General features: G+C 58.4%; 1 protein-coding gene across 3 annotated transcripts; it reads left to right on the top strand.

The window, feature by feature from the left end:
- Positions 1 to 281: 281 nt before the first annotated feature.
- GNAI2 (G protein subunit alpha i2) lies at positions 282 to 28,000 on the top strand. 3 transcript variants are annotated; one of them, XM_032648076.1, is made up of 9 exons: positions 7,575 to 7,837; positions 21,879 to 21,921; positions 22,584 to 22,725; positions 22,898 to 23,058; positions 24,804 to 24,932; positions 25,344 to 25,473; positions 25,558 to 25,711; positions 26,083 to 26,297; positions 26,986 to 28,000. In XM_032648076.1, exons 1-8 carry the CDS (start codon positions 7,720 to 7,722, stop codon positions 26,271 to 26,273), a joined length of 1,068 nt encoding a protein of 355 aa, XP_032503967.1. In that variant the 5' UTR covers positions 7,575 to 7,719; the 3' UTR covers positions 26,274 to 26,297; positions 26,986 to 28,000. The 3 variants fall into 3 exon arrangements, with proteins under 3 accessions (XP_032503969.1, XP_032503968.1, XP_032503967.1); XM_032648078.1 differs by lacking the exon at positions 7,575 to 7,837 and adding an exon at positions 282 to 316 and having other exon boundaries at positions 26,083 to 28,000; XM_032648077.1 differs by having other exon boundaries at positions 7,574 to 7,837; positions 26,083 to 28,000.

Below are 28,000 nucleotides of genomic sequence, written 5' to 3'. Positions count from 1 at the left end.
CTCTCTGGCCACCGAGTGGGCAGATCGGCGGAGGCGGGGGCCAGGGCTGGAGGCAGAACGAAACGGGAAGGCAGGCCTGGTGGGGGTAATGGCGAGCGGCAGTCGGGAGGAGAGGAGAGGACTGCGGGGAGGTGCGGGCGCTAGGTCCGCCTCGGCTCCGGCGTTGCGCCAAAGACCCACTAGGAGGCGCCGCTGCCCCGCGAAGCCGTGCCCTGCGTCTAGCACCACCCAAACCCCGCACTCCCGCCTACAGAAGCCCCGGAAGAGGCGGGGCGGCGCACTCAGATGCCGCTTCCGGTTTCAGCTTGGCCCCGAGGTGGGGGAGGTAAACTTGCGGAGGGAGGTCACGGATAGGGAGTGGGGGGCGGGGTGCGAGGGGGCTGCGGTGGGCCGAGGGCAGGCAGTGTTAAGGGGTACTAGGGCAGGGGTGGGAACAGGGTGGCAGGAGGCCGAAAGCTGAGGGACAGGCTCTGGTCTTTGAGGCTCACCCCACATCTGAGCCTCCGGCATTTTCCCTTGTGAAATACAGTCCTGGAGCTCCTGGGAAGCTTGGCGGTGCCCGAGACCTGGGTGCAGGGCAAGGAAGGCTTCCCAGCGATGGAGAAATGGGAAGGGAACTCCAGCAGCGGAGTAGAGAGGTGCACAGAGCTGGGGAAACGACTATAGGGGCCTGGGGAACCCTTTAAACAGATTTTCTTCAAATGTTTGAGCCATGTCTATTGGGAGAAGAGGCCAGGCCTGTGGAGAAGGCTGAAAGGGGAGTAGTCAGCCCAAACCTGCTGGAAGGAAACTAGCTCAGTCCAGTTATTTATGCCCTGCCTCCCACATGTCTCCAGCTAGCCTCTCCTAGAGGATGTGGGACAGCCCTGTCCCCATAGGTGTCACTCCATCACCCTCATCTCCTGCACCACATGGTGGTCACCACGTGCCTCCTTCCCTGCCTTTTCTCTTGTCCACAGGGGCCACGCTCTCCATAGCAGTCAGAGGGAACTTTAAAATAGTAGATCATGTCACCTGCCCTTAAAAACCCTCCAATTTTTAATTTTTTATTTATTTATTTTTTTTTTAAGGCTGCACAGCTTGTGGAATCTTAGTTCCCTGACCAGGGATTGAACCTGGGCCCCAGCAGTGAAAGTTCCAAGTCCTAACCACTGGACTGCCAGGGAATTCCCCCAAACCCTCCAATTGTTTCCATCACATTTGGAATAAAATTTAAACTCTTCCCTGCCCTTGGCCCTGATGATCTGGCCCCTCCTGACTACCCACTGGTGCTGGCCCACAGCTGGGCCTGTGCTGTGACAGACGGTGCTGGCCCAGGGCGTTTCAAAAGCTTTTCTCCAGCAGCCTGAAGCCATCCCCAACCAGGCTTATTCCTCTAACTCTGTCTAGTTGGCTTCAGTGGCAGCATTTGTTCCCTGCAGTACTGCAGAGCAATGTTCCATGCTTCCAGGGCTCAGTGACCAGCATCTCTCCCAGAACAGGTCCCCTTTCTCTTCCCCCTCTGCTCCTGGTCACCATCTACAGGAAGCTCCTGAGCCCTGGTGGCTGGGAATTGGAGGCATCTCACGGGCCGCTTGCTGTTGGATTACCTTCATTAGGGCTGTTTTTGCTCCTTCATTAAATTAAATTCCAGGAAGCTGTGCTAATGAAGGCCCCAACGAGTTGCAGAAGCTACCAGCCCCAGCCTTTGGACAGCATGGCAGGGAAGGCTAGGCAATAGGGTGAGCAGAGGAGTGGCTCCCGGGGTAGGGCTGATTATCATTTCCCACGCCCTGTAAGGACACTGGGTTACCCAGGGGAGGGGGCCTTTAGAGGCTGCATAGGTAACAGACACAGTGGCAAGTTGGACAAGAGCTTTTCAAGGACATGGAGGTGGGGGCTCAGCTCAGTCATGGACCCAAAGCCTTGAAGGCTCCCTGGGTCCCCTGCTAAGTCACTGGGCAGTTCTCCCACAGTCATATCAGCAGCACCCTGAGTGCCAGGATCAGTTGGATTTTCAGGGCCAGACATGGGTCACTGGCTTGGAGATGCTGTTGTCCACTGCAGGCTCATATGAACTCCTACCTCAGCATCTCTTGGGCACTTGGGAGCCCCCTGCCTTCCCTGTGCCTCACTGATGCCTCGTGGCTGGCCTCCCTCACACCACAGTCCCTCTTGCTCTGGGTGTTCTGGCCAGGCTGGCCTTTCTGTTCCAGGAACACTCAGGCCCTTCCCGCCCCAAGGTCTTTGCACTTGCTGTCGCCTCTGCCTATCGCTCTCTTCTCTTGGCTTGTCACATGGTTGGTCCCTTCTCATCATTCAGAGTTCCCCTCCTTGGACTGTTCCTCCTTTTTTTTTTTTGCGTTACGTGGGCATCTCACCGTTGTGGCCTCTCCCGTTGCGGAGCACAGGCTCCGGACGCGCAGGCTCAGCGTCCATGGCTCACGGGCCTAGCCGCTCCGCAGCATGTGGGATCTTCCCAGACCAGGGCACGAACCCGTGTCCCCTGCATCAGCAGGCGGACTCTCAACCACTGCGCCACCAGGGAAGCCCCCCTTTAAAAAAAAAAATTATTTATTTATTTTTGGCTGCGTTCGGTCCTCGTTGCTGCGCGCGGGCTTTCTCTAGTTGCGGTGAGCGGGGGCTACTCTTTGTTGCGGTGCATGAGCTTCCCATTGCAGTGGCTTCTCTTGTTGCAGAGCACGGGCTCTAGGCGCACGGGCTCAGTAGCCATGGCTCGCGGGCTCTAGAGCACAGGCTCAGTAGTTGTGGCGCATGGGTGTAGTTGCTCCACGGCATGTGGGATCTTCCCGGACCAGGGCTCGAACCCGTGTTCCCTGCGTTGGCAGGCAGATTCTTAACCACTGCACCACCAGGGAAGCCCCTGGACTGTTCCTCCTAAATACACCTCCCAGTGGCTCTCGTGTCACCCTGTTGAGTTATTCCAAAACAGTGGAGTTCATTTCCCTGTTTACGTGTTTGGTGTGCTCCTGAAGGGCAGGGTCCCAGCTCCCTTCCTCACCCTAAGGTTCTCGGCACAATGGCACACAGTAGTTTCACAGCAAACAGTAGTTGAACAAAGGACTCCTCTCAGAGCCCCCTGCCCGTGTCAGGTGGAATCCCCTAGCCCCCAGAAACTTGAGCATGGAGTGCTGGGCCCTGAGTTCTCCAGGCCAAAGCCAATTGAAGGAGGTGGATGACTGTGAAAGGGGACCCTGGACCCCAAGGCCTGCCAGGCTTGGGACTGTTTCCCTGGGGGTAAGAGAAGCCTGGGAATTGCAGTTTGGAAGGAAGGGGCAGAGAGGGCAAGGTGGCTGACTCCAATCTCAGAAGTGCTGCTGGGCTCAGAAGCAGGAAAGGGGAAGTGCAGGGGATGTACTAGGAGGTGGAGCCTGGCTCAGGGTTGCAGGGAGGGAGCCAGCTCTGACCACTGAGATCTACAAACAGAAGTTGCTGAGGCCCTATCTGCAAAGCTGTGATTTGGTGGTACAGGGCCTAGCTGGGGACTCCCTGCCATCTGAGAGCCATGGAGATGGAGTGGCCAGGATCCTGGACTTGGCATCCCTGTGGGGTCCTGCCTGTTCTTGGACTCTGGTGGGGGCAAACACACCCACCCCGAAACTGCCTTTGGGGAAGTTCTGGCAGCTTCCCCTTCCTGGAGTCTGTGGGCCGGGGTGTCGCAGCCCACTGAGGGGGTCTCTGTTCCTCACCCTGTTCAGCCTGGTGCACTACAGGAGCTCAGGACAAGCTGGACCTGCTCTGTGGCCTGCGGTGAGCCTTGAAGTTATCCTAGCTGTCCAGGTGAGCCAGTAGCTGCCACTTCTCCATTCCAGCTGGGATGCCATCCTTAGTTCTGCTGAATGTCATTTTACTGTCCTTTACGGTCTAGTTCAGGTGCTGCTGGACCAGCATGCACAGACACAAGTCATGCCTCCTCTGGTGCCCATGAAGCCCTGGCTGGGCAACCATCCTCCGCCCCCAGAACAATGTCTCTTGAAAGGATGAAAGGGCTCCTGGGTTCCCAAGTGTAAAGGAAGCAGCGTGCCTGTGATGTCCCTCGCTGGATGACTGTGGTTGCGTCCTGACCCCTTCTGGGTCTCAGTGGCCTCAGCTTCAAAGCCAGGTGTTTCTCTAGCTCTGACTGTTGATTTTCTCCCTAGCCCGTTCCCAAACCCACCCTCCCAGTCCCTGTTCCCACTTCCCTCAGTGATCCTCTCCCTCTAATACTCCCCACGCCACCTCCACCAAGAAGGCTCCCTGACCTTCCCAGGCACCATGAGTTTCTACCCTCTCTGCACAAACAACTATGGTGAATATTTTTATAGTGATGGCAGGATTAGTGTTTTCACCTCTCCCCGCTCCAGGGGGAACCCCTGGAAGGGTGGGTTAAACTTTGTGTGATTCATTCATTTCATTTGACAAATATTTACCTGCCACCCTCAAGGGCTATGCTGTAAGGGGTCTGGAATCAGAGATCTGGGTGGGTGGCAGAGACTCACCACTGGGATAGTGGCATCTGGCTGGGGAGGGGAAGCCCCAGGACAATGGGAGTCAGAGATGCCCAGCTCACAGCCAGGGAATGAAAGATTGGGAGGAGGGAAGTGGGGGAAGGGAATGGGGGATGTGCAAGAGAATGGGGAGAGCAAGGCAAGTCAGATGGCTGGAGTGCTGGTGTGTTGCAAATGGAGGGAGATGAGGTGGGCCTTGGTTGGGGACAGCCCCTAAGGGGCCTGGCAGAAAGAAATTACTGTTATAACAACTCACCCCTACTGAGGGCGTTTTGTGTGCCATGCACATTCTGAACATTTAGCTACATTTCCTCCCTTATCCGTGACCTCAGCCAGTGTAGTGGGTAGCTATTACTGTTAGGTCCATTTTACTGATAAAAAAAACTGAGACATGGGAATTCCCTGGTGGTCCAGTGGTTAAGACTCAGAGCTCCCGGGCTTCCCTGGTGGCTCAGTGATTAAGAATCCACCTGCCAATGCAGGGGACACAGGTTCGATCCCTGGTCTGGGAAGATCCCACATACCTCGGAGCAACTAAGCCCGTGCGCCACAACTACTGAAGCCCACGCGCCTAGAGCCTGTGCTCTGCAACAAGAGAAGCCATGACAATGAGAAGCCTGCGCACCGCAACGAAGAGTAGCCCCAGCTGGCTGCAACTAGAGAAAGCCCCGCGCGCAGCAACAAAGACCCAACACAGCCAACAATAAAACAAACAAATAAATAATAAATTTATTTTAAAAAAGACTCCAAGCTCCCAATGCAGGGGGCCCGGGTTCGATCCCTGGTCAGGGAACTGGATCCTGCGTGCTGCAACTAAGACCTGGTGCAGCCAAAAAAAAAAAAAAATTAAAAAAAGACAACAAAAAACTGAGGCACAAGGCGTTTCTGGTACTTGTCCAAAGTAATACGCAGCCGGCAAGTTTGTGGAGTGCTCCTCAGAGTCCCTGCTGTCAATCACCACTGTGCCACCTCTGCCCCTGCACAGTCCAAAGCCGTGTGTGTGGGCTTTATCCTCAGGGTACTGGGGAGCCACAGAAGGTTTGTGTGCAAGAGAGTGATATGGTTTCTTTCAACAGGATCCCCTTGACTGCCATGTAGAGGATGGATTGTAGAGAAACAGGAGAGCCAGGGAGGAAGCTGGGCCTGTGGGGCTCTGAGCCCCTGGAGTGGGAGGTGTGTGACTGGAGGAGCAAACAGAGACTTCGCAGTAGCCCTGGGGACCCCCATGAAAATGGTGAGGGAGCAGCCAGGAGCACTGGATGCAGGGGTTGCTGGACTCTGTAGGAAGAGCACTTAACTGGAAGCGGGTGGCTAACTGGTGGGAAGGGTGCAAATACCACAGGAACTGGCTTGGGGCTGGGGGAAGCCATGCCTCCCAGTGGCCCTGTCCTGCCTCACCTCCATTGACTGGGGTCTGTGTCTACCTACCTCTGGTGAGCCTGGCCTCCAAGGGATGGACAGTTTCTCCCTGTTGCCTGGCAACTGCTAGAGCTGTTGCCTGGCAACTGCTAGAGCTGTTGCCTGTTGCTAGGAGCAGGCTGGGGAGGCCCAAGGAGAGAGGATCAGCTCTCAAGCGAGGGGCGGGGCTGACAGGGGAAGAGGCCCACCTTGGAGCTGGGTTTGTAGTCTTTGTGGACAGGCTGTGTGCACCCATTTTTACAGTGTGTTCTGTGGATTTGAAGCATTTTGGAGGCTGAGCCTATGTATGGATGTATAGAGCATATCTCTGAATGTCTGTGTCCCTGGGTGGGCATTGTGTTTTCAACAGTTGCGCTGAGTGCTCATGGCAGGGCCTGCCTGAGCTTTGGTTCCAGGCAGGTGGGAGCCCTGCGGGAACCATTTGAGGACTTACAGGCCAATGCACCCTCAACAAGAGAGCCATTCAGAGAGGGACACATGGACATTCCAGGGAGAGCAGACTGAGGATTGAGAGTGGAAGATGTGTATCAAGGTGGTAAGGAGGGAGTCTGTGCTAAACAGGGGACTGTGGGTGGCTAAGCATTGATGACCAAGCATTGGTGGCCAGCTCCCTTCCCTGATTTGTGGACCTTCCTTGTCTTTGGACTGGGGCCTCCCCAGCTCATGGCACTAGGGCCACACAGGACACCTTCCTGGGTAACCCTTGTCAGACTTTTTAAATGTCCATCGGAGGTCGGGGCTGTGGCCTTCTCCTGGAGAACAGGATCAGAAAGACTGAAATGTCCCCTTAGAAATGCTGCTGCCTCCACCCCACCTTTGTCTAGCCATGGGGTTGCAGCCACTGTCCAGGGGTGACAGGGCCTAAGATCATGGCCACTTATCTTCCCAGAAGTCAGGTGGCACCTCTCTCCCTCTCTCTCTCTCTCTCTCTCTCTCTCTCTCTCTTTCTCTCCCTTGGGTCATGGTTGCTGGGTCCCATGGAGTCCAGGATAACCACCTGCAGGAGGATACCTCCTAGAAGATCAGAGAAGGATGGATACGTCTTGGATGATTAGAGGAGGCATCCCAGCTGTAGGGAGACAACCTGGGCAAAAGTGTTGAGGTGGCAATAAACCTTTTTCTTAACTGCAACCTAGAGAGAGAAGGGGCCAACCCCGCTTTAAGACTAAGAAAGCAGCAGTCCAGAGAGCCTCCGGGGCTCTGTGGATGCTGAAACAAGTTTATTGGGTTCATTATCAAGTGACGAAGACACGCCTCCTCTGCTCTGCTCGCCCAACTAAGAGGACTGGTTCCTGCTCGGCCCCTGAGGTGCACTGGATCTCCATCCTCAGGCTACGAGATCCGCCCGCCCCCGCCGTCGGGCAGAGGAGCTCCAGGCGCCCCGCACCCAATCGGAGTCCGGCCCCGCCTACAGCCCGCCCTGCGCTCAATCCTTCTGGGCTAGGCTCTACCCCTACCGCTATCCCTTGGCGTGGCTCCGCCTCCAGCCCGAGCCGAGCTTGGGCCGCACCTAACTTCGCCTTCGCTCCGCCCTAACTTCGCCTTCGCCAATCACCAGCCCCGAATCTCATATGGCCCCACCTCCGGCCCCGCCCCGTCCCAGACCCGGGCCTGACTCGCTCCGGCCCCACCCCCTGCCCGCCCTGCGGTCGGTGCGCGGCGGCCTAGAAGGCACCGCCCGCAGACGCTCGGAACTGCCGACCTGGGAGCTACTCGTAGAGGGCCGGCGGCGGGAGCAGAGTGGGTCGGGCGGGGCCGAGCTGGGCCGGGGCCGTGTGGGGGCCGGGCAGCGGCCGGGCCGGCGGACGGCGGGATGGGCTGCACCGTGAGCGCCGAGGACAAGGCGGCGGCCGAGCGCTCCAAGATGATCGACAAGAACCTGCGGGAAGACGGAGAGAAGGCGGCGCGGGAGGTGAAGTTGCTGCTGTTGGGTGAGGCCGCACCCTGCGCTGGGACCCCCGATTCCCCGCCCAAATCCCCGACTTTGACCTGAGGACTAGGGCTTCGAACTCTCAGACTTGGCCTGGACCCCCCACACCTGGACTTGAACCCCCCAAACCCGCCTGGCAAGGACATACAAATAATGGATCAAAACTCTGGCTTGGCCTAGACCTCTGATCCATAGCCCAGACTCTCAGATCACATCCTCAACTCATTCCAGACCCCAAACCCCCAAATCCAGCCACCAGTGCCCCAACACCCGCTGCCCAGAACTCTGCTTCACCATCCACCCTTGCTGACCTCGCAGATCCTCAGAGCCCCTGCCTGTCCTTTCATACTTCCCTAGACTTTACCCAACCCCCCAGAATCCCACTCTGCCCCCACCTTCAGGCACCACCTGTTCCCTCACCTGCTCCCCCTATTCCTATTGGGCATGAGTATCTCCAGGGCCCCTCCCAGGCCCCCAGTCACTCCCTCCTTCTCCCTTTGTGCCCCATCCCTACCCTGGACCCAATATACTCCACCTGTGCACCTTGACCCCAAGGGACCTCTCAAGTGGGATGACTGCTTATGAGCTCTCTCTCCAGCCAGAACCCCCAAACCTTTAGAGACCCCTGCTCCCTGCATCTGGCCCACCAGCTCCCTCTCTGCACACATCTCTCCTCAAACCCTCTGCTCCCCTGCTCTTAAGTCCTCTCCCACACTCTGGCCTTCTCCAGGTTCCCCCACCCCTCCTACACCAGGTGGGCCGGGCTGAGTGGACTGGCCCCAGACCTCTAAGGGGCTGGACTGAGGCTCCACTGGTCATGTTGGGGGAGGGGACCTGGCCTCAAGCTTCCCAGGGAGTTCTGCTGGGTATCTGTTTCCCAGTTTCTAAACCCTGTCTGGGCCAGTGAGGGGGGCATCTGGGAGTAGGAGGGAGTGTAGAGGAGTTTGGGTTGCGTCGCCTCCAAGGCCAGGGAAGATGGTGGCTGCTTGAGGGGTGGGGGGAAGTGGAAGTGGTGAGACAGCCGACATATTGCTGCCCCCGGCGGGCGGGCCAAGGAGATATGCTGATGGGTGCTAGTCTTCCTGCACCCTTTCTGGGCCCAAAGGCCTGGGAAGTGGCCTCCGGGGGTGGGTGGGCCTGTCGGATCTTGAGGCCCTGTGAGTGGTGGACCAGCTGGTTGAGTAGTTGGGGGCCTGCTGGGGGTGGGCATCTGAAGTGGATTTGTGCAGAGGCTGCGGGCCTGGTAGTTGTCCCAGTCCAGCCTCCCCCTGGGAGCAGGTGTGGTGCCCAGTGGTGGCCTGATTTGGGGGGGTTTCAGGCATGGGGGTGAGGGAGGCCCTCGCGGCAGCATTGGAGGCTGGACCTGTATGTGGGGGGGGTGTGGCCCCTCAGCCCTAGAGCTGCGTGGGGTCCCCAGGCTGTGAAAAGCGGGGCTTTTCATGCTGAGCGTATGGCCGAGGGACAGCATGTCTTCCATCCTGGGCCCATCTGTTGACTGTCCCTGGGGGCCTGGCCTCAGGGGCACAGCCCCGGAGGTTTCAAAATGGCATCCGCTCCTCTGCCACTGCGGGGAGGAAGAGAAGGGGCGGGAAGGGGCGGCGGCCCAGCCTCCTGGGCTGTTTTGCGTTGGGCGCTTGCCTCTTCCTGTCTCTGCTGCGAGTGCGGCAGCGGCAGCAGCGAGTGGGTGGCGACGCGGCGGAATGCCCATCGCTGCTGCCCGCTGGGTACTGCTTCCGGTACTGCTGCCTCCCAGTGCCCGGCCAGGGGGTCTCTAGCCAGCCCCTTCCCAGGCCGATTGCAGTTATGGCAGTGCCCGAGAAGATGTGGGACTGGGCCATGGGGCTCCTGGCCTGTTCTGTGTCCTGACCCCATTCCACCAGTCTTTGCTGCTTGGAGCCCGGCTCAGGTTTTAGGACTGGCCACCCCTCCCATGCTGGGCCGGCAGCAACCAGGGGTGCAGGGTTCCCTAGAAATGCTCAGCATTTTCTAGACTGGGGAGTCCATCTCAGCATTCTGCCCTTCTGGCCTTTGCTTTCTCTGTGAAATGGGCTTCCTGGGTTTGGGCCAGAGGAGTGCTGTGCCCAGGATGGGGGGAACAGGGACCTCGTGGAGGTTCCTGTTGGGAGTGGGGAGTGGGGGCTAAGACCCTGCAGAGGATGCACTGTGAGGGGCTGGGAGACCAAACTTTGCCTGAAATTGAGGACTCAATCTGCCAGGACTGCCTGGAGGAGGATCCTGGCTAGCCATCCCTTTCCTATCCAGGTACAAGGAGGTGATGGGAGCCTAGCTGAGGCAGCTTCAGAGAGCTGAGTGCCTGTCCCACGTAGCGGAAAGACCTGTCCAGGCAACGGAACTCAGGCTGGGCAATTGCCAGCCTTGCCTCCCAGCCAGAACCACGCCTGCTGCCCCACCCGCATACTGGCTCCTTCCAGTCCTGGGTTGCCCCGCCAGCAAGCGGACATAGTCACTGTCACTGTCACCGGGGCAAAGGCAGATGTGATACACACCAACTGGTGAGAGGGTTTTTTCCGGCAGCTTGGTAGGGGGAGCAGAGTTGCTGATACCAGCCCTACTTCAGCGATACCCCTGCCTCCACCCAGTTCAACTTGACTGACCAGCTGTCCCCAGGTAGAATTTGGGGCCTCAGGCTGGGCACTTAGGGGAAAGTAAACCAGAGTGTGTGTGTTTAGAGAGTGACTTTGATTTGTTTGGGCTTGTGTGGGCAGTCTACAGAGAAGGGAGAGACAGTGCCCATCGCTGGCCCCAGGAAGGCTTCAGGGTATAAATACAGCAGTTCTCTCTTGCCCCTGAGACTTTGTATCTGTTCCCTTCCCTTGGTGTACTTTTCTGCCGTTTCACTCCTACTTGATCGTTCTTCAAGACTCTGCTCAGGGATCGCCTCCCAGGATCCTTCTTTGACAGACCCCCTTCTCCAAGGTTCCTCTGCCCCCCGCCCCCCCCCCCCCCAGCGCTACCCCCATCAGAGTGTGGTATTTGTCCAGGTCACAGCTGCCCTCCCTTGTGACAGGGGCAGGGCTGCGTCCTGTTCATTTCTGAGCCTTCTGTGCCAGCTTGCAGCATGATACCTATTGGGTGCTTCTTGTCTGTTTGTTGAATGAAAGCAGTGCTACTGGTGTGAACTTGGTCTTGGGGATGGGTAGATGGAGGCGCAAGATGGTGGTCACTGAGCCGTCGCCTGCCATATCATGGGCAGGTGGCAAGGGCTCAGTGTAGGGCCAATGACCAGGACTGGGGGGTTGGGAGACTGAGGGAAAAGTTCTTCAGGCTGTTTCCTCCTGGTCTCAGCAGGCTATGCTGGCACCTCAGAGACAGCCCTTATCCCACTCCATGCAGATCTCTTGCTGACGAGTGTGCAGCCTGTCACAGGGCACAGCACACAGTAGGGACTCCAACTGTTCATATGGGAGACTGGCTTTACATTCTTCCTTTCAGCTCAGGCTCTTTGGGGACTGTTGCAGGCCCGCTGTCTCTACCACTCCAGTAGAGCCTGTCCAGCTTTTAGGGCTGGAGCTGCCCCATAGTCGTGTGGCTCAGACCAGAGTAATGCTGCAGGAGTTCTTGGCCTGGCCAGTGCGGAGCCTGCACATACAGGGGCTCAATTAGGTTTATCAAATGAAAAGGAAGGGAGTTTTGTGACCTTTGTCCTGTCTGTGTCTCTCACAAGGGGCGTGGCACACTGTAGGTGCCTATTCAGTGTGTATGGAAAGAGTGGAACTATTGGGAACATCCGTGAACAGGGATAAATAATTCTGGGGCTGCTGCTTGGGGCTTGGTGTAGCCGGAGTTAGTGGGAAGGGCTAGCCCAGGATCCTGGCTGGCTAGGTAATGGGTAGGGTCTAATGATGCCTATGAATGCAGGGGCGTTGCTTCCTGGAGAAGGGGTCCTCTGGGTGGCCTTGAAAAATTAGCAACATTTGCCAGGGTCAGGCACTGGGGGCAGAGGGACCAACTTGGTTCCCAAGCCTTTGGGTGGGTGTTTCCTGGCCTGTGGGGAGGAGGGCTCACCCTCCTTAGACTGGCTCTTGGGGTCACACAGACCTAGGTTCAAATCCCAGCTCCACCTAGTGTACTGGCTGAGAAACCCGGTGACAGGTGAAATCCTAGTAGGTGACCGGCTCTCCATCCATAACCTGGGACGCAGTGCCTGCCTACAGCCACAGGTGGTGTGGGGACAGTACACCAAAGTCTGGGGGTGTGAAAACAGGTGGGGGACCCTCTGCTGACTCCTGCAGAGCTGAGAGTTTGGTGGGGAGGGAGCTCCCCAGCCTGGAGGCTGCCTGGCTACAGTATGGAGCCCCTGGGAACCCCCTCCCTTTCCCTTAGGCAGCTGCTCACAGCAAGCGGGAGACTGAGGCTTGCAGACATTGGGTGCCATCTGGAGTGACACACTGTCCTGGGGACCTTAGGCCCAACCTCTGGGGACTGAGCCACCTTCCTGGGGGGTCTAGGGTTGGGGGTGTGTCAGGGCCCTGGGTACCACGTGGGCTGGTACCCAGGCCAGCCTCCAGCCTCCCTATTCTCCCCATGGCCTTCACCATCCCACCATCCCGCTATCCCGCCTTCAGGCTGGATTCATTAGCACTTGAATGGGGGCGGGGCAGCTTGGGCCTCAGAGTCTCTTCTTCCCACCCCTCCCCCAGGCTAAGCCAGGCTTTGTCTTCCTGAGTCCGTGGTGCAGTGCTGGGGCTCCCAAGTGAGGGAGTGAGTAGGGGTCTAAGCCATTTCTGACCCCCTCTGCCTAGGTCCTGCTCAGGCCCCCTGGGCTCAGCCCCTGCCCATGACTCCAATGTCGGTGCAGCCAACATGAAAAGTTGTACCTCTAGGATAGGAGTGAAACTGGGTCCTTCAAGTGATACCCCTGAGCTGGGAGACTGGGTGAATAAGGGCGGTTTTGCAAAGGAAGTGACACTGGAGCTCAGCTGAGGGTATCCCAGGAGGGTTGGGGGTTGTAGAACCCCAGACAGAGGTCAGAGCGGGTGGTAAGGACAGAGGGAATGCCTGCCACTGGCCAGAGGTGGAAGTCAAGCCAGTTGGGGAGTTCAGGCTTCCATGCCAGGTCCTGAGGCAGCGTTAAGCCACCCACTGTGCTTGACTTGGAGCCTAGGCTGCCAGATGGGGACTGGCATGGTCAAGGACCTCTTTGGGTTGGCCCAGGGTTGGCCCTGGGCTGGCCTGAGCTGCAGGGTCACTGGGTAACATCATCGATACCCAGGCCTGCAAACGTTGCCCAGTTGCCCAGTAAGTGACAGCAGGTAGCTGGGGGTGGGGCCTGATGGGATCCCAGTGAGGTCCCTAGGCTCCAGCAGAGCAGGGGCTGGCGCTTGGGACAGCTTGGGCCAGAGGCAGGCACACTGGTCTTGTACACCCTGCCCTCGATCTAAGTCCCTAGATGTGTCTCTCTCGGTCTCTATCACTAGAAGCCACCCATTCTTTTGGCAGGAACAGGATGGAGGAAGCTTTGTCCACATAAGCCCTTAGCCTCTGAGGGACCAGGGCCTTGCCTCACCACATCCCCAGCAGAGGACGAGACAGTCCGACCCAGAGCCTAAGTGCTGTCTCCCCAGCAGGATGGGGGCAGGGTGCAGGCCAGCTTCTGTCTCACCTTCCCAGTATCTCAGGGCAGGAGTCCTAACCTAAAAGTTCAGTGGGGGAAAGGAGTTAACAGCCTCTGGCCAGGCCACAGCTGATGGGCCTGCCTAAGAATGCCCTGGGGAGGGCAAGGACTAGGCCCTTTGATGGTGGCCCTACTACCTGCTGCTCTCAGGCAGCCCCTCCCTCAGCCACAGGTGCAGGGTGGGGCCCCCTCTGCCCAGCCCCACCCAGCCTCTCTAGCCTGTAGCTCTTGTTCTTTCTAAACCCCAAACACTCCACCCTCACCCCGATGCTGCTTTTGGGGCTATGGTCATCTTGGTGGTTGGAGGAATAATCTCCCTGGAATAACCACACATTCCCTAAACTGGGCTGGACCTTCAGTGTTGGCCTTCTGGGTACACTTCCAAGGCTTGACAGTAAATGCCAGGCCAGTTTGAACCAAAGCCTAGAGATGGGATCATATAAGGCTTGTTGAGAAGGTGTCCTTATGGCTCGGAGCATTCCGGGGTGCCATGGTTGCTACAGCCTCAGAATATCCAGAGGGGGTGTTGATGGCAGCACCTACTGTGCCCCGGGCTGGAGGAGGGGCAGTGAAGTCTGCATGGCAGGGCTGGGCCTCTCAGGGAAGTGGTGTCCACACCAGAGGAAAAGGAGGAAGCAGCTGGAGGAGGAGGAGCCCAAAAGGGGAAGAGGCTAGAGAGCCGCTCACACTCTGCACTGGGGTGGGGAGTGTAAGCCAGCTCAACTGGGGGATTTAGAAGGTGAGCCCCACCTGTGTAGGCTCATCTGCATATGCCTGTGGGCGACCCTACTGGTAGTCACTGGGTTGGAGTCAATCTAGACAACCCTGTCCCTTGTCCTGTCCCAGCAACCACTGGGCCCAAGATCTCAGAGAAGGTGGCGCCTCTGAGAAGGATTCCAGGCCCCTCCTTTGACCACAGGAAGTGGTGGCTGGGAGAGGGACGCCGGCAGAGGGGCTAGCAGGAAAGCAGAGGGCTGCTTCTATGTTCCCGAGCAGCCATTGCCCTCCAAAGCCGGAAGGCCGGCTGCAGGCCCAGATGAATACCCGGAAATGGAGCAGCAGCCCCGGGATTAGCTCACTCTGGGTTTCCCCTGCCTGGGGGTAGACAGAGGGCCCTTGATCCAGCGTAAGGATTCCCCCCACCCCACTACTCACTGGGCCTGGGGGTGCCTTCACTGGGCCTCAGTTTCCCCTCTGGTGATAACAGCAGCTGCCTCTGATTGATGACTATCGTGTAGGGCTGGTCTCATCGTATTTAACCCTGCGAGGCTGGGACTGACATTACATCCATTTCACTGATGCAGAAACGGAGGGTCCGGGACATCATGTGACTTACCCAATAAGTGGAGACACCAAAATGCGACCCAGGTAGTGACCCTGAGCACCTGCCCCCAACTATTGTCACCCCTCAGGAGCCTGTGCCCAGTTGGCAAGAACTGCTCAGTCAGGATGACAGGCAGATGCTCTGGGTGCTCATGAGTTCTGCATATGCCTGGGGGGCCTCAATTCTTCTTTTAGGAGATTGAAAAGGGACCATCTGCCCAGGAGGATGGGACCCAAGACTCTGTGCGTGAATCTTTTTCCTGCTTAAAGCCAGAAATCTGCTGTGTGGCCATGGGGTGACCTCGTCCTAATACATCTGGCCCACGTCCCCTCACGGGAATACTTAGGTCACCGTCAGGCAGCTTAGCGCTTTGCTCTTCCCCTAACATTACGCTTGTGCTTCCCACAGCACCCAGGCTTGGACTGAGACCAGGCCTGAGGAAAGCTCAGAGGCTGTCAGAGTCCAGCATGGGGGCCCCTGAGCCTGGTCTGAAGACTGGGAGTTGTCCAGATGAGGAGCAGGGAAGAGTGTTTCAGCAGAGGGTCCCCACTAAGAGCAAAGCCCGTGTACGGTACTGTGTGGAGACTGATATGTCTGTGGTGTGGGCTGGCTACAGCATGAGACGTGGTGAGGCCAGTCCTCATGCTACTTCGCCTCCAAAATCCAAGTTTTCTTGCCTTGCCTTCCCCCACGGAGGTTCCCAGGGTTTTGCTCTGGGTTGTCAGGCCAGGCCCTAGGGAACTGAGGAGCCTAAAAGCCTTAGGAGAGCTAGAGCAGAAGCAGCAGAAGCATCAAGGCGTCGGTGGGCCATGAGGCCACACACAAAGCTGAGAACATGCATCCTCATGGCCAGTCAAGACTTCGGGACCCAGAGCACCCACTCCCCCGTCTTCCTCACTGTGTGACCTCAGGCTGTCCTCTCCTCTCTTTGTGCCCAGTGCTGGGACCTGTGATGTCTTGATTCTCAGCACGGTCCATGGCTTGTGAGCACATAGGCAAACTGCCCGCTTGGGCTGGACAGTTTGGGGTGGGTGTGAGGACCCAAGGGAGGCTGCCCAGGGCAGGCATTGGGCTTGGCACACTCCCCTGAGGGGTACATTTCATAGATGGGGACACTGAGGCCCAGGCATGGGCATCTCACCCAGGGTCTACCACAGTGAATCAGGAAGAAAGGTAGGGGTTATTCAGAGTCTTTGAAAACAGCAAAGCGATTTCTTAAACGAAGAAGCCTCAAGAAGAGGGGTGTGCCAATGGCCTGGCTCCTTGTATGACCTGGGCCCTGTCCAGCACCGCCTGGCTCCTGTGGAGGGTGAGACCTGTAGCCTGAGTGGCCAACAGTGCACAGGTCTCAGGGCCTCCTCTCCTCCAGGGTGGTCTTCCTTACGTGGTGCCTCAGTTTCCCTGTGTACAGTGGGCAGGGACCCACTGAGGGAGACACAGCCCTGCCCTGGAAAGCCCTCTCCATGTCTGGCAGAACCCGAGGCCTATTTCCCTTGCACAGAGAGCTCTGACTTGGCAGTAGCAGGCCAGGCCCTGGTTGTTGGTGCTTCCCTGATGGGCATCATGAAGCCGCGGAAGCCGCTGGAGGCTTCCCAAGTGGCAGAGACTGGAGGGAGGGAGGTTCCGGGTTTGTTGGGGCACCTGGAGGAAGCCAAGGCCACGCACGTGGGTGGGGGTGTCACAGGCTCCATCCAAGACCCACTGCCCGGCCCCTCACAGTGCCAGACCCCAGCTGAGCCACCTTGGAGGGAGTGAGGGGGCCAAAGAGCAGCACCTGGAGGAAGGAAGAGACACCAGGGGCGGGGCTTGGAGGGCCTTTGTCTGGCGGGGCCCTCTGCCCCTCCCTGCCGTCTCCATTGTTCCCTGGCGTGCCGCGTCTCTGCGGCCGAGGGCTTCCCAGGCTCGGGAGGGGGCCGTGGCTGCGGCACCTCCCCCAGCTGCCCCTAGCCGCGGCTGCTTTCCAGAAACCAACGCTCCTCTGCGCCGCCCAACCCCCACCTCCTCCACCGGGCCTCTGGCTGACGGGCTCCCCCTGGTGGTGGCAGGACGGGACCCTAAGGCTGCAGGGGAGGGGCGGGAGCTAGGGGGCCCCAGAACCGCAGGCTGCGCTGGAGACGTGGCACCTTCCCGGGATGACCGTGGGAGGTGGTGCCAGGGCTGTCTTCGGGGTGGGCTTCCCAGGGCTCACCCCTACCTCCCCCCAGTGCCCCCCCAGGGGAGGGGATTGGGAGGGGGGCGGTGGGGGCTAGGGGGCAGGCCCGTGCTGTGGGTTTTGAGCTGGGCTGCTGCCCGTCTACCCTGTGGTCCCAGCCACTGCCGCTTCTGAGAATCTCTGCCCTCAGGCCTGCCACGTCAGTTGGCTGCTCTCCCAAGCCCCACACGTTCCAGGGGAGCCCACCAGCACAAAAGCCTCTGCGGGGAGGCCTGTTACCCAGCCTGCCCAGCCTTCTGGGTGAGCAGAGCCAGTGAGCAGTGTCTGCCGTGAGGCTGCTGGGCGGGAAGGAGTACCCCGCTGTGGAGAAGTGCCGGGTTGTGAAGGGAAGTGACAACTAAGAGCAAAAAGCCAGCAAAGGAGTGAGTGGCTCTAACTCTGGTCCCAGGTTACACAAGTCCCGCCAGGGAACCACCACTGCTGAGTCAGCCTCTTCGCCACTGGGTTATTGCCCTGTGCTGTGCTTTGTCTGAAAGCCTCAGAAACTCGCCTTCAAAATGAGATGGTCACAGCAGGCCCCTCTGCAGGCTGCGGTTGCAGTGACCTATGCAGCGTGGTCACTGTGGGTTGCAGGAAATGAGAGGTTTGGGGAAATCTGTCATCTTCCAAAGGGTAAAAGAAATAGTGATAATAACTTTGATCTGAATTCTCACCGTGTGCCGGGCACTCACCCGTCTCCTCGGACGAGATAATGGTGGTATCCTGTTTCACAGATGAGGTGTCAGAGGAAGGGCAGGATAGGACTGCAGCTCTTGGAGATCTCAGGGAGAATCGGGGTGGACACCAGGGCTCTGGCAGGTCTGGACCTCCCTCTGGGAGAGGATCTGAAAGTGAGAGATGGGCCTGCTGGCCACTCGAGGCTTCACAGCTTCTGCAGAAGGGAAAGTGGGGCCAGAGAGGAAAACGGCATGTCAGGGCCTCCCTGCAGTACAAAGCCTTGTCTGGGAGGTAGAGGGTTCAAGATAGACGACAGCAGAGACCTGATGTTGGGGCTTGGGATCAGCATCAAGCCATTGGACCAGTGGCCCTGTCTCTGCTGCAGAGGCCCTGCTGGCCTTGTTCAGGCAGGTGGAGCCGTTGTTTCTCCCTTCCCCCATCTGTTCCCTCCTCTGTTGGGGCCCAGTGCTCCCAGAGTGGAAGCAGATGTTCTAATGCAGAGCAGCCGCTGTCGCCCAGCACATCTCGGCAATTACTGCCTGCCTGCTGGGGGCCCAGCAGCTGCGCCCCAGGGCAAGGGCTGCAGAGGTTTCTTCCTGGTGGGAAGAGGTATGGCCCAGTGGGAACACTGAGGGCACCCCAGGGATCCTCTGTGGGTCCCTCTGGTCTCAGCTGGAGAAGGAACGCCTGGTGGGCCAGCTGTGGGTAGGAGACTCCTGGCACCTTCTACTGGCTGAGTTCCCCCCACCCAGCACCTTTGCAGCAATCCGGATCCAGCTAGTGAAGCCCCCTTCTCTGAAGGGAAGGTGCAGGGCTGGGTGGGGAGAACTGGGTGCCCAGGATTAGCAAGGTACAAGCAAACTCCACTCCAGGTACCAGCCTATCTAACAGGGGAACATCATCAGGCCCCGATGGAAAAGGAGTTCCTGGGGCATCTAGCTTGTGGGCTGCCCGAGAACCAGGGTGTCCACCGGGATATCATGCTGTGGCCCCACCCACCTCTGTCCCTTGATCTGCTGTAGCTGCTCCTGGGCCATGCCTCTGATTCTGTCCTGGTGTTCTCCCCTGCTTCCTGCTTGGCTGCCAGCATCACACCCTTGTCCTGCCACTTAACTCCTTCCCTCTTGAGTCGCAGCTGCTGGAAGGACAACGGGACAGCTTTGAGTCCAGGGATGAGGGCTCCATGACCTTGGTTTGTCCACCTGTCAAATGGGAGTTGTTCTGCAGTGACCCCTGTGGGGGGCAGAGAATGTCCTCCAGACTCTTCAAAGGGAGAGGAAGGGAGATTGAGGCTCGAAGGGGACAGGGAAGGGAACCTCAGTGTCTGCCAGGTCTGCAGCAGCTAGGAAAATCAGATGCAAAGCAAGTTTGTGCTGTCATCCCCATCTCTGGGCAGGGTCATGGAGTGGCCCACACCCTTTACCAAGAGAGTAATCAAAGGGCCAGACAAGGAGACTGGTGCCTCAGGTGGACGGTGGTCCCAAAGTCACCCTCACCTGTGGTCCCCTACGCCCTGGAGATCTACCCGCTCTGAGTCTCAGTTCGCCTGGCTGGGGACGGCATGATCGATCTGACCCATCACTTTGTATCCTTGGCCTCCACTCTTGCACTGGCTGAGATCTGTGGCGCTCCTGGGTCTTCCTTTGCTCCAGGATGTGCTCCCTCCCTCCTGCTCTGTGGGAGCAAGTGACTAGGTGGGAAGGACAGCCAGGCAGTCACCTGGCCCTCGTGGCTAGCCAGTCCAGTGCTGTCCTCCCTGCCCCATGGATATTCTGGGCCCTGGGGAAAGGGCCTCAGTGATTAGGCATCACCATCAGGCCTTCCCAGGCCCTCTCCCCATGTCCCCACTCTGCAGGTGGGAAGTGTTAGTGTGAGGGGTCCTAGCTGTTCCCCTGCCATGCACAGCCCAAGGGAAAGGGAGGGATGCTGCCACTGACCAGAGCCCACACCCAGGGGAATGCACTGGGACTGGGGCCTCTAGTGCCCAGGGGTCGGACCGATAGAGGGGCTTGTGCCCCAGCCTGCCCAGAGCCTGCCCATTTGTGCCACCCCCAGTGCTCCCCTATCCTGGGAAGCAGGCCTGGGACAGTCAAGCCCAGTGATTCCAGGCAGCTGGTGGTGTTTGAGAGGCCTTCTCAGGGAGGCCTCTGGGTTGTGGACATGCCCAGGCTCACAGCTGTGAAGGCCGCAGCTGCACCTCAGTTTCCTCCTGGTCAATGTGGATCTGGGGTGGGAGGTAGGGGGGATGCAGGCAGGGGCCTCAGCAGGGTCTGCTGCTTCTCCGAGGGCACTGCAGAGACTCAGACCTGTGTCTGCCTGGGAAGTAACCCCAGTGGCAGGGACTGTGTGGCCCAGCCACAGTACCAGGCATGCAACACTGCAGGGTGAGCCACCTGCAGAGGGCTATAACTGTGTGACAGCAGCCTCTCTCAGTTTCCTTTTATAAAAAATTTTTTTTAATTTTTAAATTTTATTTTTTGGCCACGCCCTGCGGCTTGCGGGATCTTAGTTCTCCGACCGGGGATCGAACCCGTGCCCCCTGCATTGGAAGCACAGAGTCTTAACCACTGGCCTGCCAGGGAAGTCCCTCAGTTTCCTCATTTGCGAGGTGGGGTTGAGAGTAGAGCTACCCCCGGGGCTTGTTGTGAGGTTACTTAGTGGGTGTGATAGGCATAGAATAGCATCTGACACGTAGGGGGCACTAGTCACAGCTCGGCCGTGATCATCACTGCTGATGTTATTGCTGCTCGTGGTAGTTTGTGTGTCAGCCCCTTCATCCTCTGAGGTTGTCTTAACCAACCCTGAGGGATATGGGGGCTAGAGTCCTCAAGTGTGACTTCCCCACAGACCGTACCACACACCCTGCTGAGCTGCTCAGAGGGACAGACCCACCACAGTGATCAGGAGGCTTGGGACACACGTAGGTGGGGCATGGGGCAGGTGTGCCCAGCAAAGAGAACTGCACGGGCAAAGGCCTGGAGTTGGCAAGAGGAGATGCCTGGAGGTGACGGGGCAGAGCAAACAGTCTGGGCAAAGGCTGGGAGGGAAAGCCAGGCCAAGCTGAGGTGCGCTCTACTTGGAGCTCAGGACAGGGAGCAAGTGGCAAAGGGAAGAGGTGGGACCCTGCCTCCACCCCTCCATCCCCCAGCCAGGAGTTGAGTGGTCTCACACTTCCCTGCAGACTCCCTGAGGAATGCAGATTTCTGGCCTGCACCCCTCAAGATCTGGCTGTGTGTCTGGGACGGGGCCTGGAAATCTGCTTTTAAAAAGACAAACAAACAAAAAAAACACCCTCCCAAGGCATCGTCCTGCAGCATCTGAGCCACATTTTGAGAAGGGCTGGGCAGGCCACGCATCATCGTCATTCATGTCTCCCTGCCTTTCTGGATCCTGGCAACGTGATCTTGGGCCAAGACTTTAATTTTCTGAGCCTCAGTGTCCTTGTCTGTAAAATGGGAGAAACAGTACCTATCTCTGGGGCAGCAAATCCCTCAGCAATGGCCAAAGAGAAATACAGGATGGGGCTCTGCCAGGGAAGCATCTCGAGTCAGTACAGGTACGGGGTGTGTGTGTGTGTGTGTGTGTGTGTGTGTGTGTGTGTGTGTGTGTGTGTGTGTGTGTGTGTGCGTGTGTGTGTGTGTGTGTGTCACTGCATGTTTCCCAGAGCAGACATGGGCCCAGTGAGCAGGGCGCTGGGCCTTGGGCCATGTCTGGCAGGCAGGGGTATGACGCCATGCCCGGATCCAGGCCCCTTGGCAGCTGCGGCTCAGAGTGGAGGGAGAGAGGGCTGCTGCCCCGCTGGAGTGAGCAGGGCTCCTCTGCTAGCTGTGCCTAGGTACCATGTTGGGGAGCACTAGCTGCAGAGTGGCAAGCCTGCATGTGTGAGGATGACGGAGTGACTCCTGAGCCTCAAGTCACCAGCCGAAGCCCCTGAACTCAACCAGGGAAGTGGGGAGCCATGGTGGGCAATGGACCTTGTGGGAAGCGAGGGCCTGGAGTGAGTCCACCATGGGATCCAGGTGGCCGAGGTTGCCTTCACCCCTGTGGCCTTGCCAGCTGCACCCCTGGTAGCTCTGCTGCCCACCAGGCCTGACTGCCTCCATCTCACTGTGCAATTGATGGGGAGGGTGAGTTCTGCCTCTAGGCCGTGTGGCTGGCTTACCTCTGTAGCCCCACTGGGCCTGCTCCCTGACCAACTGTACCCTTTGTTCCAGGTGCTGGGGAGTCAGGGAAGAGCACCATTGTCAAGCAGATGAAGTAAGTGCTGTGTGCCGGAGGCAGCCTCCAAACCTTGATTTCCCCTCTTCTTCCTCTGGGCCTGTACTGGGTCCAGTATACCCAGCCCAAGTATAGGCCCAGCCGTGTTAGCCAGGTCCAGGACCTTCCCAGAGGCAGCATCCATCCTCAGGTCCGAGTGGTTTAGAGGCAGTTTCCCCCTTTCTTTTTTTTTTTAAATTTATTATATTATATTTATTATATATATAAAATATTATATTTTATTTTTGGCTGCATTGGGTCTCCGTTGCTGCACACGGGCTTTCTCTAGTTGCGGCGAGTGGGGGCCACTCTTCATTGCAGCGCACGGGCTGCTCATTGCGGTGGCTTCTCTTGTTGCTGAGCACAGGCTCTAGGTGACGCGGGCTTCAGTAGTTGCGGCACGCAGGCTTCAGTAGTTGTGGCATGCGGGCTCAGTAGTTGTGGCGCACGGGCTTAGTTGCTCCGCGGCATGTGGGATCTTCCCGGACCAGGGCTCGAACTCGTGTCCCCTGCATTGGCAGGCAGATTCTTAACCACTGCGCCACCAGGGAAGTCCAGTTTCCTCCTTTCTGAAGTAGGTCTCTCCAGGCCCCAGCAGCCCCAGGCAGCCATGTGAGGTCCCTGTGCCCTGTACACTCTAACCCCTGACTCCTGGCTGCCAGGATCATCCATGAGGATGGCTACTCAGAGGAGGAATGCCGGCAGTACCGGGCAGTCGTCTATAGCAACACCATCCAGTCCATCATGGCCATTGTTAAAGCCATGGGCAATCTGCAGATTGACTTTGCTGACCCCTCCCGCGCGGTACGTGGACTCCCCAGCCCTGCCTCCCTCCCATAAGGCTTCAGGGCAAGTCTTGTCCTGGGGAAGCTGAGAACACCCCAATCTGGGCCTCATTCCGGAGGCCTCCCTGCCTCTGACAGGTGGGGTGGGGGTGTGCTCCTGCAACTGGCTGACCACTCACTGCTGTGCCCAGGACGACGCCAGGCAGCTGTTTGCACTGTCGTGCACGGCTGAGGAACAGGGCGTGCTCCCTGAGGATCTGTCCGGTGTCATCCGGAGGCTCTGGGCTGACCATGGTGTGCAGGCCTGCTTTGGCCGCTCGCGGGAGTACCAGCTCAACGACTCTGCCGCCTAGTGAGTACTCCAAGGGGCTGGGCTGGGGGTGCAGTGTGGGGAGACCTGGACTATAGCCTGAACCAGAGGACCTGAGCACCCTTAAAAAGATACTGCCAGCCTCTGTTCATGAAGCTGCTGACTGTCAGCCAAGGTCTTGGTGATCTTGGGTTTGGCCTGGTGTAGGGCTGTGGAGGGACATCCAAACAGATGGTGCCACCCAGATAGGCTGCTGGCCCTGTACTCTCATCTCTCCTCTCCTACCTCTGCTTAAGCCAGTCCCTCTGTCTGAACAGCTTTCCCAGTCCCACCGCCCATGCCATCCTGAGCCCATCCAGAGAGGGGCTGGACCTCTGTGAAGGTGGGTGGGAGGCCGGTCTTGCCTGGCCGTGGCACCTGAGCCCTGCCCCAGTCACGGACAGCCGCCCCACTCTCCCTGCCGGGGCCTGAATGCACTTGTGAGTGCACGCCTCCCACAGGAGCTGCAGAGTCACAGCCAAACACTGCGGGGGCGGGGGTGCTCCCCAGAGGTCACAGGCTCAGTGCCAGCAGAGCTTTTGGGTCCTGGAGGCAAGGAGGGGTGGGTCCTATCAACCACTGCCATCTCAGTGCCCAGGATACTCAAGGAGGGCAGTGTAGGGCCACCTTCCAGCTACTTCCCACTCCTCCATCATCCTCATCCCTGTTCTTCATTCCCCAGACATTAAGTTCCCGCCTTGTGCCCAGCACTGTTCTGGGTGTGGGGGTTCAGCAGTGCACATGGGCCCTGCCCTCCCAGGCAGGTTTATGCCATGACAAGATCACCCAGAGGTGGGGAGCAGATTGGAAAACTCCAGGGACCAGGCATACTGCAGCCCCTCCTCACAGCAATCCTCCAAGGCTGCTGTGGGGCAGTGGGTCCCTGGGGTGAGCCCACCTGTTGGGGACAAGGGAAAAACTAGTGGGGAACCCACCATGAGGCCTCTGGGCTGGAGGCTCTCAGTAGGGGGCAGGGTACAGTTTGCAGGTCACAGCACATGCGTCATGATTCCCCATAGCCCTTCCTGTTTTTCTGTTCTGTCTCTGCGTCTCTGAGGTCATTTCCCTCTGGCCTAGCTGCTGGTGGGAGCCAAGGGCTCGCCCCAGCAGCCCTGCCCCAAGAGCAAGACACTGGTACTGGGCAGTGGCTGGGAGGCCTGGACCCAACCCACAGGACACAGCAAGGATATTGAGGCAGGCAGCAGAGCTGGTCTCAGGGCTTGGCCGGGGCAGCTTGGATACTAATTAGGAGAGCTGGTAATGAGGAGCCCCTGGGACCCCCGCCAAGCGAGTGTTCATGCCTTCCCCCTGAGGAGCCCAAATTTTACTGGGCAAAGAGCCCACTGGGCCTGGCAGGCCCCAACCTGTCCAGCCCTGCATCGAAGGACATGCCAGGCTGCTCTGTGGCGGGTGCCATAATTACGCCGATTAGCATCCTGAATCTCACTGAAGGACTAATTTCCTCCCTCCCACTGCCCTCACCTGTAGTTCCACCACCCTGGATCTTGTCTGACGCAGGCCTGCCTCAGACCTGGGTGCTGGGGCTTGGCTGGCTAGCCACAGAACTGCCCCTCCTCCCAGGCCCATTCCACAGGCAGGAGGCAGGGGTGCTAGTGCAGGTTTCCTCATCTGCGCAGTGAATGCAGTCCAGGCAAGGGTTAAAGAGGCAAGGGCTATGCCTGGGAAATGAGGGGATGGGAGGGAACGGGGCCCGGTGGCCCCCACTGATGCCCCACTCCCCATCCCAGCTACCTGAACGACCTGGAGCGCATTGCACAGAGTGACTACATCCCCACGCAGCAGGATGTGCTGCGGACTCGCGTGAAGACCACGGGCATCGTGGAGACGCACTTCACCTTCAAAGACCTACACTTCAAGTGAGCGAGAGTGTGGGCAGGGTAATGGGGCAGGAGCTGCCAGCCTTGCGGGTGACAGGGAAGAGATCCTCACTCCAGGGCCTGCCGATGGCTGTTGGGAACGAGGGCTGGTCCAGGATCCGCAGCCCCCCTCTGAAGTTTCTTAAGGCTTTGTGGTTGCCAGTAGCTCACAGCCTCTGCTGACCCTGCCCCATGTGGAGGCAGCCTACCCTGCTGACCAGCCTGACCCTGCTGGGCCACACGTGCCCTGGCTTAGAACCCCAGGGGTAAGGTGGGCCAGCATGGATGATTCCGTGGAGGCGGCCGCCATATTCTGAGCAGGCCTCTGTCCTCAGTCGGTCAACCTGTGAAATGGGGCAGGGACCTTCTCCCAGAACTCCCTTCTCTGGAGCTAAGGTGCTGTGTTTGCAGGATGTTTGATGTGGGTGGTCAGCGGTCTGAACGGAAGAAGTGGATCCACTGCTTTGAGGGCGTCACAGCCATCATCTTCTGCGTAGCTCTAAGCGCCTACGACCTGGTGCTAGCCGAGGACGAGGAGATGGTGAGAGGCCCGGAGGCCACTGGGGGAGGGTGGGGGCAGTGGTGGGGGCGGGGGCTGGTGCTGAAGGCGCTGTCCTGCCCCCAGAACCGCATGCATGAGAGCATGAAGCTGTTTGACAGTATCTGCAACAACAAGTGGTTCACGGACACATCCATCATCCTCTTCCTCAACAAGAAGGACCTGTTCGAGGAGAAGATCACACACAGCCCCCTGACCATCTGCTTCCCTGAGTATACAGGTGTGGGGTCTGGGCCTCTGGGGAGGAGCTGGTGGTGACCAGGTGGCCCACGGGCGCCCCCCGCTGGACAGAAGGGTAACTGTGGGACACACGCAAGGGCTGGTGCCTCACAGGCTTATATATCGATACTTGTGTCTGTACACCCCAAGGCCCTTCTTAACACACTCAGGCATGTACTCTGTACATCACTGAGCATCCTCCTTCACACAATCAGGTGCCCCTCTTTGCACACTCAGACGTGCCTGTGCCCTCTCACAAGTGTCACACGTTATATGCTTGTCAGTTCACACGCATAGAACCTCGCTGTACCTGTGGGACAGGCCTGCCTGCCGCACATGCAGCACGAGTCCTCACCATTTTGTCTCCCACAGGGGCCAACAAGTACGATGAGGCAGCCAGCTACATCCAGAGCAAGTTCGAGGACCTGAACAAGCGCAAGGACACCAAGGAGATATACACGCACTTCACGTGCGCCACTGACACCAAGAACGTGCAGTTTGTGTTCGATGCTGTCACCGATGTCATCATCAAGAACAACCTGAAGGACTGCGGCCTCTTCTGAGGGGCAGCGGGGCCTGGCAGGATGGTGAGCCAGAGGGGGCCGGGCAGGGAGGAACAAAGTCGGGCCACTGAGCCCAGAGAAGGGACACGGTTGGGGCTGGGGAAGGTCCAGGTGGGGGTGGTGAACTTGGAAACCCGCTAGGAGACCAGAGGGCAAGGGGAGGGAGGCACAAGGTGCTGAATCAGGAGGGCGATGGAGTGCAGGGCACTGAGAAGTTGGCACAGGTAAGCCTGGGCTCCGTTCTGCCCATTGGTCCAGACAGCAGAAATGCCTGGTTGTGTCCTGGGACAGAACTAGAGGGCTGTCCCGATTTTCCTTGGAGAAAACTCACTTTCTCACCCACCAGGCCATTGGCCTAGCCTGAAGGATCTAGATGACAGAGGGGGCCCAGCTGCCTCAGCTGCCCACCACTCAGTATGACCAGCTCTGCACTCATCCCTGCTGTCTTCCCCTCTGACCTACCTGAGGGCCCTGGTCTGAGGCTGGCCCCACCAGCCCTGGGAGAGGTGGGGAGGATTCTGCCAGTGCTACAGACTCCCCTCCCCCACGTAACCCAGCAACACACACTGGCTTCTGGGCGGCCACTGTGTCCCTGGTAACGAGTGGGTGGGGAAAAAGGAGAAGGGTCATTGTCTAGGGAGGCGGGAGGAGAGACACACACTGGCTACCTCCCTCCCTCCCGACCCATGCCCTGACTGTCCCCCACCTCCAGGGCCACCGCCGACTCTGCTCCCCCCAGCCCCTGAGGAAGATGGGGGCAAGAGGACCACGCTCCCCGCCTGTCCCCCTGGCCGCTTTTCCCCTTCTCTCCTCTCTCTGTTCTTGGCTCCCCCTCTCCCCTCCCTCAGCTCCAGAGACTTGGGGGAAGGGTTGCCACAGGCCTCCCTGTTTGAAGCCTGCCCTTATCCCAGGTGCAGGGAATGGCCACCGTACCCCCTCCTGGCATCTGTTCTGGTTTTAACTGTTGTCTTGTTCTGTGATGGGGGAGGGGAGCACATGCTGAGTCTCCCAAGGCCTGTGTTTGGAGGGGCATCCACTTCTCCAGCCTGGGACCCCTGGCTTCGCCCAGCATCAGCCCCTGACCCAACCCAAGTCCAAATGTTTACAGGGAGCCTCCTGCCCCCACCAACCCCCTCCCCCTAAGCCACTCGGAGGCCCCAAAGGAAAAAGCACAAGAAGCGTGAGACGCCACCATTCCTGGAGACCACAGTCCACCGGCTCATTCTCGTAGCTTTTTTTTTTTAAAAAAAAAAAAGAAAGGCAAAGGGAAAAAAAAAGAGAGAGAAAACTGCAAACCTAGAAAACGTTTTAGAAGAAAAACTATTTAAAACTGTCAGGTTCTGACCAGCACCCACCCAACCCCCTTCCCATGATTCCGTGCCTTGAGTGTGTCTGTGTGTTTACACCCATCCCTCTGCTGGTTGCCCCCTGTGCGGGCGGCGCCCCTGCCTTGCCCTCTACGGAACTGGGTTTCAAGGGCTGTTCCAGACAACTGCCAACGTCACTGAGGGCCCCGCCCCAGCGGCCCTGGGCCCTGGCTCCATTAACCTAAATGTAGCTCCTTAGCGCTAACCTAGGAACCGCCGCTGCCTGCTGAGGGGCCATGCCCCTCATGCCCTCACCCCAGGCCCGGGTCCTTCAGTGTTGAACACTTCCTTGCTTTTTTTCACATGTTTTATGGAATTGTTCACCTGGTTTGAAATAATAAAATGTAGAAAGAAAAAATA

The sequence above is a fragment of the Phocoena sinus genome, chromosome 11 (assembly GCF_008692025.1).
Source record: "Phocoena sinus isolate mPhoSin1 chromosome 11, mPhoSin1.pri, whole genome shotgun sequence".
Lineage (NCBI taxonomy): Eukaryota > Metazoa > Chordata > Mammalia > Artiodactyla > Phocoenidae > Phocoena > Phocoena sinus.
This window is presented reverse-complemented; position numbering and strand designations above follow the sequence as displayed.

Coding starts and splice junctions, on each gene's coding strand:
- GNAI2 (XM_032648077.1), top strand. CDS start 7,720: ATGGGCTGCACCGTGAGCGCCGAGGACAAGGCGGCGGCCGAGCGCTCC. Junction 22,726..22,897: donor TTGCTGACCCCTCCCGCGCG/GTACGTGGACTC, acceptor TGCTGTGCCCAG/GACGACGCCAGGCAGCTGTT. Junction 25,474..25,557: donor TAGCCGAGGACGAGGAGATG/GTGAGAGGCCCG, acceptor TCCTGCCCCCAG/AACCGCATGCATGAGAGCAT.